We start from the raw sequence: 19,002 nt of genomic DNA, 5'->3' as shown, positions 1-19,002 counted from the left end.
GTAATATTAACAGTTCACCAGTCAAATTAATGAACAGAAACTTTGCAAAGTAAGTTTATAAACATTAATATCCTGCTTTAAAAAGGCAGTGCCATTAATTGTACATGAACGCAGATGGATTTGAAGGCGTAAGAAATGCAATGAAATGTGTTTCATACTCAGAGACACTTCCTACAGTAGCAACTAAAGCACTTCAGAGCGTTGTGTTTGGCACTGCTTATCGCTCGCCTCTGATGTTATCAAGGCGAAATGTAAGCTCACAAAAGGAATTTAAGAAGAGAGTAAAGTGCTACAACAAAATAGAGTGCCCAGTGGTAGAAATGTCACTGATATTGAGCTTCTTTTATCACAGAATTTAAGTGCATGCCTTCAATCGCATGAATGCAGCTTTAAGTTAATAACTGCCCAGGCAGGCAAATACCCTTTATTTCAGACCTACAAATTGTACGTTATATGCTCAGTTATTCATCATGAATGTAAATTAAGATCTTACAGATGTTTACATACTTGCAAACTCAACACCTTTGGGCGAAACTTGAATGTATCTTTGAAGGGAACTGACTGTCTTCAGAAAGTTTCGAGGGCGTTTTCTTTTCATCCTCTGTGTAATGTCTAATACTATGGTGTTTAAAAGCGCACATCTGCTTTGTGTACAGGGGTAACCACTGTATTTCTGCTTATACTGTCAGAGAGCTGAATTTGAATTTTCATTCAGCCTGTTTGCTGTTTTTGTTCAGAACTCCTATATTTAAATTACATGACTCCTTAATGTTTATTCATCCCTTTTCTTAAAAAAATGGTTTAACGGCTGAAATAAGGTTTGGCATTTTATTAAACATTTTGTAAAAACTAAAGCTGTTTAAATCATTGTTTTTATGGTCCTTTTTACAGTTAATGTAACCATAGACATTTGTGTTGTTTCAAAACATCTTGGCTACATAAACAATGTGTTCTAGTTCTATTCAAATATTCATGAAAATCTTAATTTCTTTAGATAAAACCTAAGTTCATAAAAATTTTACTAAATGCAGTTCTTGTTGAATAAATCTATTTTTTTTTAAACATAGACGTCTGATTGTATAGTGGTTTATGCTGAAGATTTGCTGATCAACTCAACACCTCATCGCAGATTATTGAAATAATTGTAATTATCAGAATATTGTTATAATACTTCAAAATGATGAATCATTAAATTCATCTGCATACATATTTACTTATCACATTTATGATTGTTTTTAAGAACATTTTCAGGAATTCTAATTCTTCTTAAGTTTTTTAATTATAACAATAGTAAGAAATGTTTTTGGGAATACAAAATATTCGTAACTTTATTCTTATATTAGAGGAAAAAGAAGAAAATAGCAGGTAGGAAAAGTTGTATTTTTTTAATAATGTTTTGTGAATCTGGGCCAATTCCTGATTCATCATCATTTTTGCCATTTTTCCGGAGTTTGCAGGCATGGTTTGGCTGAATCATATGAAATGTCTCCATACGGTTTTGGTGGTACAGTAGGTGGAAAATGGAGAGTCTACATTTATGAAGCTATGAATAGAGTCCTGTAGGAGAAGCTTCTCGTAAGCTGCAGCGTATATGTGTGTGTGTTTCCCTCATCGCATTGAACTTTTGTCTGCATATTTGTTATGCATCCTCATATTTGCAGAATCCGTCTGAACTTGTACTCGTTTTCTATCTGACATTTTCCAACGGAGTTCTAAAGTCACTTACTGTGGTGTTTTCAATTTGGAGAGTGGTTCAATGACCAGCTTTACAGCTCAGATAGAAAATGACCCAGTTTGCTGGAGTCATGTGTCTCGGAGGGCACGTCCTGCTGTTTCACAGCCAAGTCCATAGTGATCTCCTGATCTCACAGTCCTTGTCTAGTTCCCTTCTAACAAACCCTTAGGCCTCAATCACTCCCTCCCCTGCCAACTTAGACACAAGTGCCAAGACTCTTTAAGAATTGGGTGTCATATTTTGTTTGACCCAAATACAAAGATTTCAGCTGAAACTACCCTCTTTCCAAATAAAGTGATTTGCATTTTTTAATCTAATATGACAGGCGTGAACTTGCAGAAAATGTTACAAAGGTGGCACCTCTGCTAAACTAATGTACTTTTTACAGGTGTAGATGAATGTAAGTATGCAAGGAGCAGTGGTTTGTGTAATTAGGAGCCAGGGAGGTGCGTTTCTGGAAGAATTGAGAGAGGATACCGATACGGTAGTCTTTAAGGTGGTTTCCCGGACAGATAGGAGATCAGGGCAGCGATGGCGCAGATGTAAGTGATGATGCCAAACACGATTGAAAGGATAGAGAGCCACAAAGCCTGCCGAGATGCAGCACTGGCACCCTGGAAATCTCCTTGTGCTGATGCTTTGTTCGTCTGGAGTGGAGAGAAGAGAAGGTAAACAGCAGCATTAAACATAGTGAATGATGGACGTCGCTCTACTCTCTGGAGGTTGTTTACCGTATGACTGCAGTGATTAGCTTTCACGCGGGATCTGTCAAAGGCGTGTGTATTTTCTATCATTACACTACCCTCTCTTTTATTCATATCTCTTTTCTTCTTTCAACTTTGATCCCCTCGTTTTAGACAACGCCTCATGCTCTATTGGAAATCAATCACCAGAGGCCTCTCATTATGACACTAATTAAAGCCTGAATAAAATCCATTGATCAGATCATAGTCTTGTCAGCTATGTGGGCTGAACGTCTGCAGTGCCACCTCCACTGAAAACAGGCTTGAAGAAAATAAAAGTTGCTTCAAGTTAACTAATCCCCACAACAACAAAAACGCCTTATGTAAAGGTGGCCAATCAGATTACAGCTTTCAAGATCGAGAAGAAGTTTTTGTTTTGAGTTTTGTATCCGATATAAATCAGGCGATCAGCAAAGGGTATGTGGGTTTGTCTGAGGATGAGACAAAGCTGAATAATTCAAGTGCCTTGACTTGTGTTATTCTTATGTGTGGCACTTTGATTCGCTGGTGGCATAATCCTGCAAATCTCAGTGTAATCCTGCCTAAACCCTCAGGTGTAATTCCATAATGTCCACACTCACTCACTCCCAAAAGAGCGCTTGTCTTTACCGCTAATCTCTGCCACTTTTAGTCCAACTGACCTTTTGCCCTTTAGACACAGAACTATCAACAAGTCATATAACTAACTTAGTCTGCAGTGTCGGGGAAAGTTACTTTTAAAAGTAATGAATTACAATATTGTAATAGAGAAGTATTGGGTTACTTTTTATGGAAAGTAATGCATTATGTTACTGTTACATATGCATGAAATTTTATTTTGTTTCACAAGTAATGGTTTGTATTGATTACGGCTGCCCCCTAGTAGCCAAGAGTTTTTGTATTTGTCTTTGTTTATTAGGTGCCGATTTCATACACCTGTGTTCCTTATGAGCTGAGCGGTATAAATGGTGTTGATGTAACAGTTACTTTTGCATATCAGGTCTTTATAACTTTACAATTTAATTTAATTTAATTTTAAATTTTTGTAAATTTATTAGTTACCTGAATAAAAGTAATCATATTACGTAACTTACGTTACTTGTAATGCATTACCCCAACATTAGTCTCAGCCTCAGATGTCACGCCCACAGACTGTTGGCTAAACGTCTGATGCATATGGGACACAAAATTGAAAACACTTCAGGAGTGTCGAAGTCGTCATCGGATTGGTTGAATTCTACAGGATTTCCACGAGACGTGTGTGTCGTGTTCTTTAACGCTCCGCCTGGAAACAAGGATGCAGTGGTGCCAAACCCCCCCATGAAAGAAGAAAGCCGCCGTGACGACGAGCGCTTATCAGGATCAACTAAACACTGGAGTTTCAAAAGTATGTGGAATATTTAAAGTTAGCGACATAGAATCTTTCAAATACGTTTTACACACCAGTCTGTTATTGTGGCGAGATTTCCATGCCCCGAAACGTTACGCTGAACAAAACGAACTGTGATTGGTTGTTTGACATGTCGGTCAAACGGCCTCATGGGTGGGCCTTGGCCAAAGAAAGCTGCCATGAATTCCAGACCTTCAGCCGTCAGTCGGAAGGTCTGGCTATGCGAGACTACCCCAACACTGGATATCTGTCTGCCTAAATATCTGTCTGTCTGTAGTTTAATCTACATTTGGTTGATATTCTTTATAGTCAAAATGTATTTAGCAGTAAGTGGGAATGTATGGAGGTATGGTGACCGATACTCAGAATTCGTGCTCTGCATTTAACCCATCCAAAGTCCATACACACAGCAGTGAACACACACCCGGAGCAGTGGGCAGCCATTTATGCCCAGGGAGCAGTTGGGGGTTCGGTGCCTTGCTCAAGGGCACCACAGTCGTGGTATTGACTGTGGTATTGACAGGACTACAATTCCTGCCGGCCCGAGACTCGAACTCACAACCCTTGGATTGCAAGTCCAACACTCTAACCGTTAGGCCACAACTTCCCCCACATTATTTAAATGTGGTGTTATAATCAGGCAGTATGGAGCACTGCTGCATTCTTCTATAATAGACTTCTAAGTATGATTTATGGGTTGTGTCCTTTTTCTTGTCCTTTCCAGTGTTGGCATTGCAGTCTGTTTTCTCTAATGTATCATCTGCCATTTTCACAATATTTCACTGGAAGATATGAATGACATCCGAATTCTTTATGCTCACAAAAGATGCAAGCTTATGAGTAATAGGATAAAGATTATAGCTCTGTCAGTCAGTTTAGAGGAGTCTATTGATAGATCAGTACAAATATTTGAGTGTTGCATATGACTCCTACTTCTGTATTGTAGAGGTATTAATATGCAGACATTGTTGTTTAAACAACTAGAATTATATATTCACAATATAATGACAGTGATTGGCAGAGCCGCCTGTAGCTGTACAGCTGTATGCACTGTGCATTTTCCATGCAAATATTTTAGCAGTAACTATGTATGTTCCATATTTCTGACAGTTGAACCAGCAATGCCAATAATTTGTGAATTAGTCATTCTTTTCTGTCAATTATTTCTTTGCAGTGAATTGGTAGAATGAGTTTGTCTGAATCGAGTCATGTTTGTACCACTCTCCTAATGAACTATCTGAAGCAGTTTCTCAGTCAGTAAAATGGAAAGTATCAAAATACAAAAAAATACAAGCAGCACTGAATGAAGTGGACAGTCACCTACTGTACAAACAATTTAAATAAAAGAATACTGTTTGAGAGGTAACTTTGAGCTACTCCTGTGTGTATAAGTGGCTGTTAACACTGAAAGTGTTTTTGTGTTCAACTACACTGTTTCTCAGTTGTTTTCCTGTTCAATATGCACTAGATGGATGTCTTTGACCATTTTGTTTCTTTTTCTGCCATTTTCAGGTTTTGAAAATGTTTTAAACATTTTTAAAAACACTATTCTCCTGGTGTACATTACTCTTGCTGTTCGTTTGGTCCAAGCAGTCTCATATAAGTCTTAGAGGTGCATAGGCTAACAGCTATATAAATGCTAGAAATACTCAAGAAAATTAAAACTTTTCTCAGAGTCACATGAAAAAAAAATGGTCCCTTACCTTTTGGGAAAGATAGAATGCAGCAATGCCCAGAGGCCAGAAACAACAGAGCATGGAGAAGAAAGCCAGGCCCAGGTAATCTTGAGGGATCATGATGGGAAAGTTGCTTTCACTGTCTGTATCACTGAAGTCATCACTGGAGGAGTCCTTCGGGAAATTTCACAATCATCAGCACCAGCGAGGTTACATAATCTTACATAATGTCAATGGAAATGATTTATTAGTCAGAAATTATATTTCATTAATTTTGTCATGGGATGAACCTTTTATTAATTTATTATATTGTGTACTCAATTCTTCATGGGATCCTGTGAAAGGGAGTTTCGGAGATATGATTCATTTAAAATTGCAGGTTATATAAATTGCTTTTGTAACATGTGAACTTCAAATGTAATTAGGTTTAATCCTACAAAGGCAGTGACTTGAATTTATTTTTAAATGTATCTGTTGCCGGGTTTCCTGGTTCCTGTAAGATAATGTGACTGAATGAGGTTATGCCAAATGTGCACTAGCTGTGCTGCCTACAGGCAAATTCTGACTCACGTTGTTTCAGAAAAGAGCCGTGTTTTCAATCTGTCTCTTTCTCTAGAACTGTGTCTGACAACTCTGCTCATTTCACTCTACAGCCACAGTGTTTACATCTTCCAGATATGTGTCATGTATTTTTTACTTTGTGTTGACTGCACAAAAAGGATTCACGGACTGAAAAGTATGGGAAAAGGGAAACAGTTAGCCATTGCATTTTTTGTTAAGGTCACTGGCAAGTATCCACTGGACTCGGCCACTGATAGGTTGTTTCTGTGATACAAGCTACTTTTTTTAACATGGAGCAGTGTAGCATGCTAAAATGCAATATTACTGATACAAAAGCTAGTAATATTTAAAAGAGTAGCCTTGCAATCAAGCTACCATGTTCCACAGCACTTTTAAGTGCCTGCTGGTATTTAAATAGAATACTATTTTATTAATGCTGTGTCATAGAGGAGGTCTTCGTAAAGCACTACAGTCACTCGCTCTGGTCTTGCTGGCCTCACAGTCGTCTCTCCTCATTGTTAGCACTGCCTCTGCTCAGAACTGGTTTTTAAATATTTCAATGGCAGCAGTTTTACACTTGACCTCCTGATGAAGAGCGCTGATGGCACGACAGCATGTGTAATCAGTGCTGACAGAGAGAACCTCAAGTGCTTTTTTAAAGGGACTGAGTGTTTGTGCTATGTGACAAGCCGCTTTTCAGAGGAATGCTTTTGTGCTCTGACGAAGAATGCTAAGTGTTTGAGTATGTTTTGTTTGAGCTGCTTGTGGTGGCACAAAGTAAATCGTGTCAGATTTTTTTTGACAGATATACATGGTCTGATACTTTGATGTGTTCTTGGCTGTCTGTCACAGGTAAAGAAACACCTTTAAGCTATCAATCAAAATGATTAGTGGGTAAGCCGAATCTGTAATATGAATCTTTGCTTCTTCGGCCTAGATCTTGTTTGCTGATGTATGAAATAGAAGTTGGCATGGAGCTCATCAACATAGTGGCATTATTATTCACACACCAGTGGACACAGAGCTTTCAATAATCATGCTGGGTTTGAAGGCCAGTGTCCGCGCTCAACATCCCCCCTGCTATTCATGCCTTTTGATTTTTCCATTTAGAAGCTCATTCACCTATCACTGACACATTTAAATTTGTGCTGCAATATCCAGAGCATTGGAGGAAATACAGGGCTTAATGGCTAGGTGTTTTTCTATTTTTCCAATGCAGGAAGCAATGAGGATTTGGACTGTGAATGAACAGAATAAACAGAGAGTGACTTGGCACAACTCAGTTCCCTCAGCTTTTCAGAGTTCATCTGCAACAACAATGAATAAATGGGCAGAAACAAGAAAATCAAACAAGCAGCCACTGCCACCATGGTGGCATTTTGGCAAGACCAACTCGAGATGAAAACAAGAAGCTGAAAGTATGTTTGTACTGTACAGTCGTGGCCAAAAGTATTGGCAGTGACATAAATTTTGTGTATTGCAAAATTTGTTGCTTAAGCTGTTGTGGTGTTTATTCACATTGTTTCTAGATTGTGACACTGCCAATACTAGTAGAAACAATGTAAATGAACACCACAACAGCTTAAAGCAAATTTTGCAATACACAAAATTTATGTCACTGCCAATACTTTTGGCCACGACAGTAAATACACTAGTGTTCAAAAGTTTGGGGTCAGTAAGATTTAAAAAAAAATGTTTTTCAAAGTCTCATGCCCACCAAGGCAGCATTTATTTAATCAAAATAGAGTAAAAACAGTAACATACAATTTACAATTTAAATATAAATAATTAGAAATATATTTTTGAATGTTATTTATTCCAATAGTGGCAAAGCTGAATTTTCAGCAGCCATTACTCCACTCTTCAGAGACACGTGATCCCTCAGAAATATTAATAATATGTAATATTATATTTTATACTTCTATATTTTTGTGAAAATGTGATTCTTTGATGAATAGACAGTTCAAATAACCAGCATTTATTTGAAATAGAAATCTTTTTGTATCAATATAAAAGTCTTTACTGTCATTTTTGATCAATTTCAAGCGCCCTTGCTGAGATCAAGTTTATGAACAGTAGTGTATATAAATAAATAAAGAACTAAATAATATAAGGCATGGTAATTTCCTATATGTATGATCTTTTATGGTTTTACCCATGTCTCAGTATTTAATAAAAATGTTGATTATTACATTAAAACTTGCTCAGAGTAAGTATAACTCAATTCAGTATTCATTTAAATGTGTTTTTCAAGACACTTTATTTTCTATAAGAACACAGGACCAAAACTGCCTGTAGTTTAAGAAACACTCATGTTTTTATATTCTGTAGGAAAAGTCTTACCTCAAAGTCTGGCAAAAGGTCATCCCCGTCTTCCATGCTGTAGGATACACTATGGATATCTCTTGTCTCTGCCAGTAACTTCCTTTCCAATGGTGAACCAGGGCCAATGTCCACAAAAGTGGTTTCCAGATACTCCTTACTGTGGATGCCCAGGGAATCAGCAGCGGCCCAAATGCTAGTAGGAGTATAAAGAGTCTCTAGAGTACCAGGCAATGAACATGGATCCAGTAGCTGCTGCTGTTGAATGTCTGTAGAACGGCAATAATTCCTCCAGTCCAGAGGGGGCAGTCTTTTGTCCTCCTCATTTCTCATCAATATGCTTCTGAACAGTCCACTACCACTAGTGCCTGTTTCACTTGAGTTTATGGGGCTGCTGTCACCCAACAATGGATGTTCTAGTTCATCTAGATTCTCCATTTTCCCAGATCTGGATTTGACATCAACTAATGCTTTCCGGCTGATCTGGCCAACAATTTTACTCTTAGGAATATGTCATTTATATGAAAGCAGAAACAAAACAATTTAAATAGATTTTTTTTTTTTGGTTGATTTCACACAGATACAAGCATAAACCTTAATGGGGAAACTAACTCATGTGCTCCTCCATCTCCTCCCAGCTTGCAACCGTGATTTTAGTCCATGTGTTTAAGTGCACAGAGCTCTTGAATATTCCATTTTCTTCACGTCACAAGCTATTTGTTCCTTCGCTTGATGACTGAATGCAAGATCCATGTAGCACGTTGTACACAATTGGATATATCTCAGCCCATAAATATGCTAATGTGCTTCATTTTGCATGAAAAAAAGATGGAAGTCACTTCTGATGATGGAAAACCGTGATTAGCAACAGACTGTAGACAGGTTGTGAAATAGTGAAGATTTTAAGCGTGAACTTCCCCTTCTGCTCTCACCCATTCAGATGAAAGAACCGAAATGTTTTGAACAGAACTGTGTAGTGGGAGACTTTTATCTAAATATGTAGAGTGGAATAAAAATAACTGCTATTTAGGAATATCCTCTGAAGTTCCAAAAGCTTTGAAGGAAGTGTCAGCATAAGCTTAAAAAAAGAACACTGACAGGTGGTCGAAAGACTTATCAGCTTTATCAACTATGCACATCTATATAAATATACTGTTTTAGTCATCCGGTGTGTTTTCAGAGCCGCAGTGTGAAACAGACTTCAGACGTCCACAAAAATAGTATCCTCTGGAGTGCGGCTTCTGGTTAGCAAGTGCTCAAGAAACCCATTCAGTTTGTAGCAATGTCTTGATGAAGAAATCAGAGTGCTCGGGTATTGATTTACAGCACTAGCTGAGACCAGAAAGCTCTTGTGGGGATCTGTATTTTTAATGCGCCACTCGTGTCCGGCGCCCCTCACCTCTCATGGTGGTACTTGGACTGTGCTGCCAAAAGAAACGAACAAAGTCAGAAAAAGCATTTAGCTTCAGTGTACACAGAACAGCCCTTGATAAGTGATCCCCAAATGTCTCTATTTTAAAAGACCGGTCTGCTTTGATGCTTGAGTGGCAGGATGGTATGTGCCAAGGAACGGACACTAATGAACTCAACATCTGCCTTTGAACACTTCTAAGCGGTCTATTCCAGGAGCACGTCTGTCTCAAAGGCAAAGAGCATCAGTGAAAGGGCAGAAGGCTCATTGGTTTGGAAATATGGTCTGCAGTTAGAGGGCAATGGCCCAAGTTCTCTATAAAAATGTTAGATGGGCATGATGGTTCAAGAGCCATTGCTGCAGCACACCCTCTGGCGGATCATGATGCGCTGCATGTCATCTAGTCCACTTACTCACTCCGCATACAAATCTCTGTGGCCCTCACCTAAAAACACCCAACAGCCTTGGTACCAGCATCTGAATATGTCACCAGAGAGAAATTGAGGTCCAGGAGAGGCCAGCGGCTCCAGGCGGTGTATTTATAAAATATTTCCAATGTAAACACCTGGATGAATGCCTAGTTATATAAAATAGTCAGTGTGAAATGGAGCTTATGATGCGGTGACGTCCTCCCTCTATGATATGCCCTTCAGCTTGTTTATTCTGTCAGTCAGACTCATTTGTCATCAGGATATGAGCTATCTTGATTATTCATCAAATGGTGACTGCTTTTCTTCTCCACAATAGCCTCTGGTTTACAAAACCAATTACTCTTTTGAATGCACTGTATATTGTAATGTGTATCTGGTCATGTACATACATCCTGTATTTATTGTAACTATCGCTGCATGCTGGACAGATTTAAAATGTGACCAAGGACAACTCTGGTCACTCACATGTTCTGGCAAATAAAAGAGATTAATAAACTGATCAATCAAATTGAAGGGAATCTTGCTGCTCTGACACTAATTAATATTTTGCTTTAAACAATACATTCAGTAGTGTTCAGATATAGAGATTACTGTTGTTTAGTTTGCTTATAAAAAAGTCGAGTAGTTTGCATCACATTTTTTTTTTAATTAAATGTTTTGCTACTTCCACCTTACCTCGCTCTCTGAAAACTTTAACACTGAACACTTTCAGCATTAAAACGCTTGACGCTGGAATTCGCCCTCTGCTTTTGTGAACAGTTAACTCTGCTTACTTTGATTTGATTGGCCATCTTAATCATTTTGACATTGTTAGACTGCTGAGGCAGAACAGCCTAAAAATGTAACTTTTAAACCTTTTTGTCATCCTAACAACAAACACACCATTGTGTAATGCAGTTGGCATAGTGTTTTGAAGTTTATGATTTTTGGGTGTTCGTTTAGTTTTTATGATTTATAATTATTGAGGGTGCATTTTGTAATTTTTTAATTTTTTCTCTAATCAAAATGTAAACTTGACAACATTACAGTGTAATTCAATATGGAGCTCATACTCATGGAGAAAAAAAAACACCTCAATTTTATTTCAGACTGATCAAAAATATGCAATTTGGTGCAGTTGCCGATATTTATATTATAAGTAATATGAAATTCTGATTGCTTGTAATCTAAACCAATTAGATCTAAATAACAGTATAGCAGACTGCTTAAAAACAGTTTATTTTTATTTATTAGTTATGAGTGTGTGTGTGTGTGGTTTGTTTGTTTGTGTGTGTGTGTGTGTGATGGATTATTTTATATGTTCAGATGGCTTTTTATAGGGTTAAGTTTATAAATAAGTAAGTAAGATTTTAGGGTTTTGAAAAAGCCAGATAAATGCGCCCAGGGTTCAAAATGAATCAGACGATCATGAAAGGCACAATTGCTTCCTTAAAATGCCTATCATCTTTACATTTCACTAACTGGCTTTGTGAAAAGGGCCTTTGTGAAGAGCTTCAGTTACTAACCTTATGAGTAGAGTCCCCTACTGCAGTGAACTTTATGCGTGGTTTAATTTGACAGTCTAGAGTCTCTACTTTTATGGCATTACACTTGATGTAGACCTTCATTTGATTGATCATTATTGGCTGAAGAGTCTCAGTCAGTGGGTGCCAACGATAGCAACCCGGTGTGATCAGAATCTGCTGTCACATACCCCAGAGGCCTCTCTGTCAGTCAGTCAGGCCCTGAAAAACCAGGATGACAGTCTCAGAATGATAGTCATCTGGTGCAGGTGAGCATCTGTCTCTCATTGCTAACCTTGTGCTGTTTTCGATCAGTCCTCTACATGCCTGTCTGCACCAGTCTAGCACACCTGAAATCATCTCTGTCAGTGGCAATATGTAGCTGCTAGAAATTACCCGAGGCATAGCTATTTATTTAGTCATTTATTATGTGAATGTTTTAGATTTAGGATGCACGTTGCATCCTTTAAACTAGTTGTTAATGGAGGATTCTACTAAGTATTAACGGAAACTTTGGTAAAGGGTCAAACATATTTCATATTAATGATATGCAAGAATACGGCATTAGAATAAAAAATATTTTAATTTATTTCATTTAAATTTTTATTTTAATGATTTCCTCAAGGCAATTATTTGCCCTCTGCAGAGAGTGTGTGAACATAATATAAATATGCAGTAAAGAGATTTTAAAAAGTTTAGCTAAATATCTGAGTTCTTCTTTGTCATATAATGAAAGTGAATGGTGGCCACAGCTTTCAAGCAGGATTTTAAGTGAATCATTTCTGTCTCATCCTCACAGAAAGCTATTGTATGACTTCAGAGGTTTGGAATATAGTGCACAATGGAGAACTTTTAATATGATTTCATTGCACATTTTTGGTCCCCATCCACTTTTAATTATATTCAAGAGAGCAGCTTGAACCATCTCCATTTGTGTTCCACTGAAAAAAATAAAAATAAAATAAAATTCCAATACAAGTCATACAGGTTTGGAACAACACGAGAGTAGGTGTATAATAATGTCAATTTACTTTTTTTGATGAACCATCCCATTAAACACAGAGGTCTTAATTCAGCAAGAATGCATTAAAATGAACAATTTAAAGACTTTATTAAACATTGATAAGGTTGATAAAGATGATCAATGTTTGGTAAGGTTTGATAAAGAAGAAAAGTTACTTGGGCACCAAATCCGCATTTATAAGAATAATTATGAGATAATGGCTGCTGAAAATTTAGTTTCATCATCAAAGACATCAAAATTTAAAAATATATTGTAATCGGTTATTTTAAATTGTACTGTTTTCAGTACTGTGTTACTGTTTTTACTGAATTTCTGTATAGTGCAATGAACAGGGTCTTTGTTAATGCTTTTGTCAGTCGTTTTTCTTCTATCTTTTGGTTACAATGTGAGTGCAGTTTTGAAAATGAAGCTAACAAACAGAGATGGAAAACTGATCCATATGCCCACTCATTAGATCTTTTTTTTTTTTTTTTTTGGAAGGCATAACATGTGAGTCATTTCTGGTTAAAGGTTTTGACACTGTGTTATATTTTGATTAAACCACCTACAGTGCAGCATATTTTAATTGGCAAAGGAATATTTCATTTCTTTTTTCAGTGAAAATTAGCCCATGCCTACAGTATTACAGTCATATCCAGCTGCTTTGCTTCAAATAGAAAGTTAAAAACGAAATCTGATTTCAGCAGCACATAGAGTGGCATGATAAAGAAAGAAATTGACTCTATAGTGGTGCATTTAGATCAATAAAGTAGAAGCTAAATCGAACTGCATCTGATTTTATACACTATCCATTACCGTACAGAGCATCATGAAGATATATGGTGCACCGTCGTATGAGAATGTTCCAGTCGAGTGCAGATCTGCCAACATAATGGTGGTCTGGATTGTGGCAGCGAGTGAAGAAGCACGCATTACTCTGCTTCATTTTGCTTTGCTGTGCTCTCCTGTCTTTCTCCTCCTCCACTCTGGTCATCGTGCACTTGAGTGCAGACAGAACGCCAGGGTGATAATTCAGGAGTAGATCCCTGCTCTCCTGATATCAACGTTGCTGCAGGGCACCTCTGAACACATTGGACACCAGGAGAACAGGCAGGATGGAGAGGGCCACAAACATCAGGAAAAATCGTGGACAGACCTACACCCACACACATTCACATCGTTTATTTTTTTGTGCATCTGTTAAAACCAAAATGAGCTATTTTCTATTATAATATATTTTAATTGTAATTTATTCCTGTGATGATAAAGCTGAAATTTCATAAGCCTTTACTCCAGTCTTCAGTGTCACACGATCCTTCAGAAATCATTCTAATATGCTGATTTGATGCTCAAGTAACATCATCTTTTTTTCTTTTTTTTTTCAGGATTGTTTGATAAATAAAAAGTTCAAAAGAATGACCACAAAATCAGCATATTAGAATGATTTCTGAAGGATCATGTGACACTGAAGACTGGAGTAATAATGCTGAAATTTTTACTTGGAACATCACTGGAATTAAATAATATTTTACTTTTTTAATTATTATTTATTTATTTCAAATTGAAATCAGGTACTTTTAAATTTTAATAATACTTTAAATTCTAATACTTTAAATTTTTAATAATACAGCCTTGTTGAACATACAGACTTATTTCAAAAACATTTTAAAAATCTTGATGGAATCCAAAATTATTTCAATTAAATTACTGAATTATTTAAAACATTTGACCAGTAGTGTGCATGCAATGTCCAATTCATGATCAAATCATTCTTTTGAGTCAGATCTTTTCAATTAATCAGTTGTTCACAATGTGTATAAATGTGAAAAAAAGTGAAAATCTCTATTTCAGAAAAATAGCAAAGGGTCAAATGGATTACTTTTATGGGGTTTTTTTTTTTTTTTTTTTTTCAGCTTAAAAATTCCAGTCCCCATTTGTTGTCACTATATGGAAAAGAGGAAATATTCAAAATATCTCCTTTTGGGTTCCACAGAAGAAAACAAGTCAAGTTTGAAACATCATGAGGGCGATAAAAAAAAAAGTTTTATTTAAATTTTAGGGTGAACTATCCCTTTAAGCTACGATGGCTTGCTTCCAGAGGAGATGCACTCAGCTTTATTGCTAACCCCCCAACCCCATCCAGTCATCATAAAAGGACTGCTGTCAGCTGCATTATAAGCCTGCCTCCCTTTCTGATTTCTGCCTCACACATAAAACACCCGCTCAGTTGGACCGAGCTCTACAAGGACAGCACAGCAAATCATCACCAGCACATTTATAGAGAACCGCTTCCCTCTCTTTTGCACCGATTCATAATTTTTATTTCTTTTTTTCTACAACTCTGGCTACTTTATCTTCTTTCTGCGCTGTTTATTACTGACCTCTGTCTTTTATTTGATTCCTTTAGCCTGTTCAGCATTATTTCAGCTTAACCGACAAACTCAGGGTCTTTGTAATGTTGTCTTTGCTTCACTGATTTTAATACACCCTTGCTGAATAAAAGTATCAATTTCTTTCTGTACACTTGACATTATTTGCATTTTCCTGATAAAGTTCATCTAGGAAACTCACTGTTAATGGAAAACAAATTTCTTAATCTTCAGAATAGGAAACAGAAGAGGATACAGGCCAGACTCAGTAAATGGCAGCAGGAGGAAGCAGCTACTGTAAGTGCCAATGAACAGGCTGATGAACGACAGATAAAGCACTGATAGCACAAGAGAGGCATTCCGAGTGGAAAGGAAATATTAAGCACAGAGACCAACTCAAAGTACAATCACCCTTCACTATACACCCTCCATGACTGAAACAAAGCATGATAGAATACAGCTGCATTTTGCTAATTAAAGCAGAAACTGACTCTAAGTCTATGGATGTATATGAAAACCTTCCAGTGATTAATGAGCCAAACTCTATTTTTCATTTCTGTGCTGTACGTCTCTACTTATATAAGTGAGCCTTGATCATTCCAGCACAATAATTCTTTGAGCCCAACAGTGTCACATTATACTCAGGATGGAAAGATACATAATTCCTCCCTAAATGACATTATAATGGAAAAAGGAATTCAGCATCACTGAGGGAGGGGTGCTTTTACATCCCAGCATTCTGTGCATATGTTTGGAAATGAGCTCATTTATCAGGCATCTTTCAAGTCCAATTGTTCCTACCTTCTTTCTCTCTCTCTCTATCTCACTGTTCTTGCTGTAACCAGGGTTACAAAACAGTACTATGTCTATACCATAGTATAGAGTGAGGGTATTTTATACTGATGTGATGTACATCTCACAGATTCCACCTGCTTTTCCATTGTTAAACGTGCTAGATACACTCAAATATCCAGGCCTACATTTAAGATTACATTTAAGATTAATATATCTGAATTGCATATAAAATGTCCATGCACTTGGATTACATATATTAATAAACTTAATGCGATCCATATTTGTCAGTCATAAATGAAACCTGTATTTAAAAAGGAAAAAAAAAGGGTGGAAGTCGTGGCCTAATGGTTAGAGAGTTTGACTCCTAACCCTAAGGTTGTGGGTTCGAGTGTCGGGCCGGCAATACCTCGACTGAGGTGCCCTTGAGCAAGGCACGGAACCCCCAACTGCTCCCCGGGCACCGCAGCATAAATGGCTGCCCACTGCTCCAGTTGTGCAGCATAAATCGGTGTGTGTGTGCACTTTGGATGGGTTAAATGCAGAGCACGAATTCTGAGTATGGGTCACCATACTTGGCTGTATGTCACCTCACTTATTTTTTAAATTTTATATGCAGATCAATTAATTATTAAATTTACGCCGAAATATTTTTGGAAGTGTAAATGTCCAAAAACTATGCTATTACCATGGTACCATATCCAAAAACCTGGTAATACCATGGTACTTTTTGTCAGTGGTTTTTTGCAGTACTTTCCCTCTGCCTTGTCCTCCATTCTTTTCCCTGTCATTTCCTCTTCTCTCTCATTCTCTCCCTTGAGTTGGCGAGAGCAGTCAGTGTTTCAGAGGAGCCATTTGCACATATCTTAGCTGGGTGATTTCTCTCATCCCTCAGGGCCCCTTGTGCCCCACACCAGCTGTGCTTGAGAGAGGGAGACAGACAGTGAACATACAGACACTGAAGGGGCATTTCCCTTCCACAGGCTGATGTGTGTTTGTGTTTGAGACTTTATATGTTTGTCTATGAGCCATGAACTCTCTATACGTCTATGTGTGTGACTCTTTCTCATTATCTGTAATCTGTTTATAATGGGACATCTCATTATTCTTGCTGATCCACTTTTGTGCAGAAAAGGGCACCAGGGCTTGACAGATCTATACTGGTGACCATAAAGAATGAGAGAAAATCAGAGCCAAGTGAAGATAAAAATGGACTTCTTTCATCTAGTTGCACTGAATGTTTGGGTTTGATTTCTGGTTGCACGTCTAAATTCTTTGTGCATGTTGTTCTAGTTGCTGTGGTGTCCAAAAGAAGAAAAATGCTGCTTTCGCAGGCAGTATCCGGAGGCTGGAAAGCATCAAGGCATGTCCGAATGCAATGTTTGCATAACATCCTTCATAAGGTTTGTTGAAGGCAACACAGATATCCTTTGCTGCCTATGATATTTCGCGAACCTGGCATGCAATTCAAAGGCTGACTGAACAAACATTAATAAAAATGACATTCAGTGAAGCAGATGAAAAATAAATACATTTATAATGTCTATTTTTATGTCTACTTTTTTACTAAGATGACTTGGGGAGAAAATCTAATTGCGACATTTCACATACTAAAAAAAGTGAATTAAAAACAAACAATAAAAAATAAATTAAATGTAATTAAACTATATAATTAAAATATTACATTATATATGTATGTATGTGTATATTTAATATTCCTTATTTTGTTAAATGTTTGTATTTATTATTATTATTATTATTAAATACTACATTTATATTTTACAGTGAGATAAGATAACTAATAATATAATAATAATCATTTTAAATCAAGCATTAAACCATCAAGCTTTTATTCTGGTTGAAAACCACAGGGAGTCCGTGAAGCTTGTCTTTTGTTGTCAGCAGCGGGTTTATAAGCACTTACAAGTTTGGGAAAACAGTTGGTATATGTTCCGTTCCCAAATGCACATGATGTTCCAGCTCAGATGTACCTTAATACAGAAAACATTGCCTGTTTAGACACCAACTGACTGGACAGTGAGGCAGCTGCCTTGAGTTTCGGACACAGCCACTCGTTCAGACCTCCATTTCATTCTCATTTGCTGTGAGATGGGTCTTTTTATCTCATGCCAGTGCTTGTTAACTGAGACGGCTACAAAACACGATAGCTGTGCTGTGCGATGCATAGGGTGCAAAATACTATCAATCAGAGCTGCTGGCATATACTTCCAGCTCTACATTGAGGTGTACTGTACCACACAAGCAGCTTTCCACTGCTAGAGGGCATTTTATAAATTGAAAGGCTTATGATGGTGCATCAAGGAACTAAGAAGCCTCCAGGCTTGTTTTGCTGATGCTTGAGTTGGATGTGGTAGGGGAACATACTTCAGATCGAGCTTAGGTTCACACTGCTCATGTAAGTGACACATTTATTTCAGTCAGATATTAACAGGTTACAGTATTCAAGCTGCCTGCGTAACACTGTTAGCAGAAGCGTATCTCTAAGTATAGTTTCCATGCTATGCCTATTCTGTCACACACAGTATACTAAATAAAAATAAATAAACTGTATTGTTGAGTTGAAACTTGAAAATGCACCATAAACCTATACATCAACACAATGTTTTGCAATGTTGGCTTTTATGAAACGACATAAAATAATGCAGTGTAAAAAGTTTGATAAAGTTATGCACACAGTGACAGGCACACAAACACTGTCTGACTGACTGAATATAGACCATTTTATGATTTTATATAGACCAATAACAAACTAACGCAATGGTCCTAACACATTTCTGGTTTCACACTTTTTATTTCGGAAAACTTCATCTGAGAATCCAAAAGGGTTCACATTTTGATAAAAACATGTTATGACAGCCATGTTTAATGATTAAAGCACCTCCTGTTACTGTTTAGAAATGTTTATAGGTCAGTGACATCACCGCATTGAAATTGTCCATAGATGAATTAAGCTATTTATAGTTGCACTCTAGTGTTTGAATTCTGTTCTGAGCAGATTAATTTCATGATAATTTTATGGCCGGTTTAGACGACTAATGTCTTTTTGACATTTTTAGGGCATGAGCCC

The 19,002-nt window shown here is 37.3% G+C and overlaps 1 protein-coding gene across 1 annotated transcript in view; it reads right to left on the bottom strand.

Moving 5' to 3' along the window:
• Positions 1-672: 672 nt before the first annotated feature.
• Positions 673-19,002, bottom strand: part of LOC109110220 (transmembrane protein 91-like) — a 21,350-nt gene continuing 3,020 nt past the window's right edge. The window contains exons 2-4 of the mRNA XM_019123262.2: positions 8,428-9,830; positions 5,551-5,697; positions 673-2,382 (exon numbers count right to left, since the gene is read on the bottom strand). Coding sequence (XP_018978807.1) covers positions 2,227-2,382; positions 5,551-5,697; positions 8,428-8,844 — 720 coding nt within the window. The 5' untranslated portion in view covers positions 8,845-9,830 and the 3' untranslated portion in view covers positions 673-2,226. The remainder of the gene's footprint in view (positions 2,383-5,550; positions 5,698-8,427; positions 9,831-19,002) is intronic.

The sequence above is a fragment of the Cyprinus carpio genome, chromosome A18 (assembly GCF_018340385.1).
Source record: "Cyprinus carpio isolate SPL01 chromosome A18, ASM1834038v1, whole genome shotgun sequence".
Taxonomy (NCBI): Eukaryota; Metazoa; Chordata; class Actinopteri; order Cypriniformes; family Cyprinidae; genus Cyprinus; species Cyprinus carpio.
The sequence above is the reverse complement of the archived record's forward strand: the minus strand, read 5'-3'. Positions and strand labels throughout refer to the sequence as shown.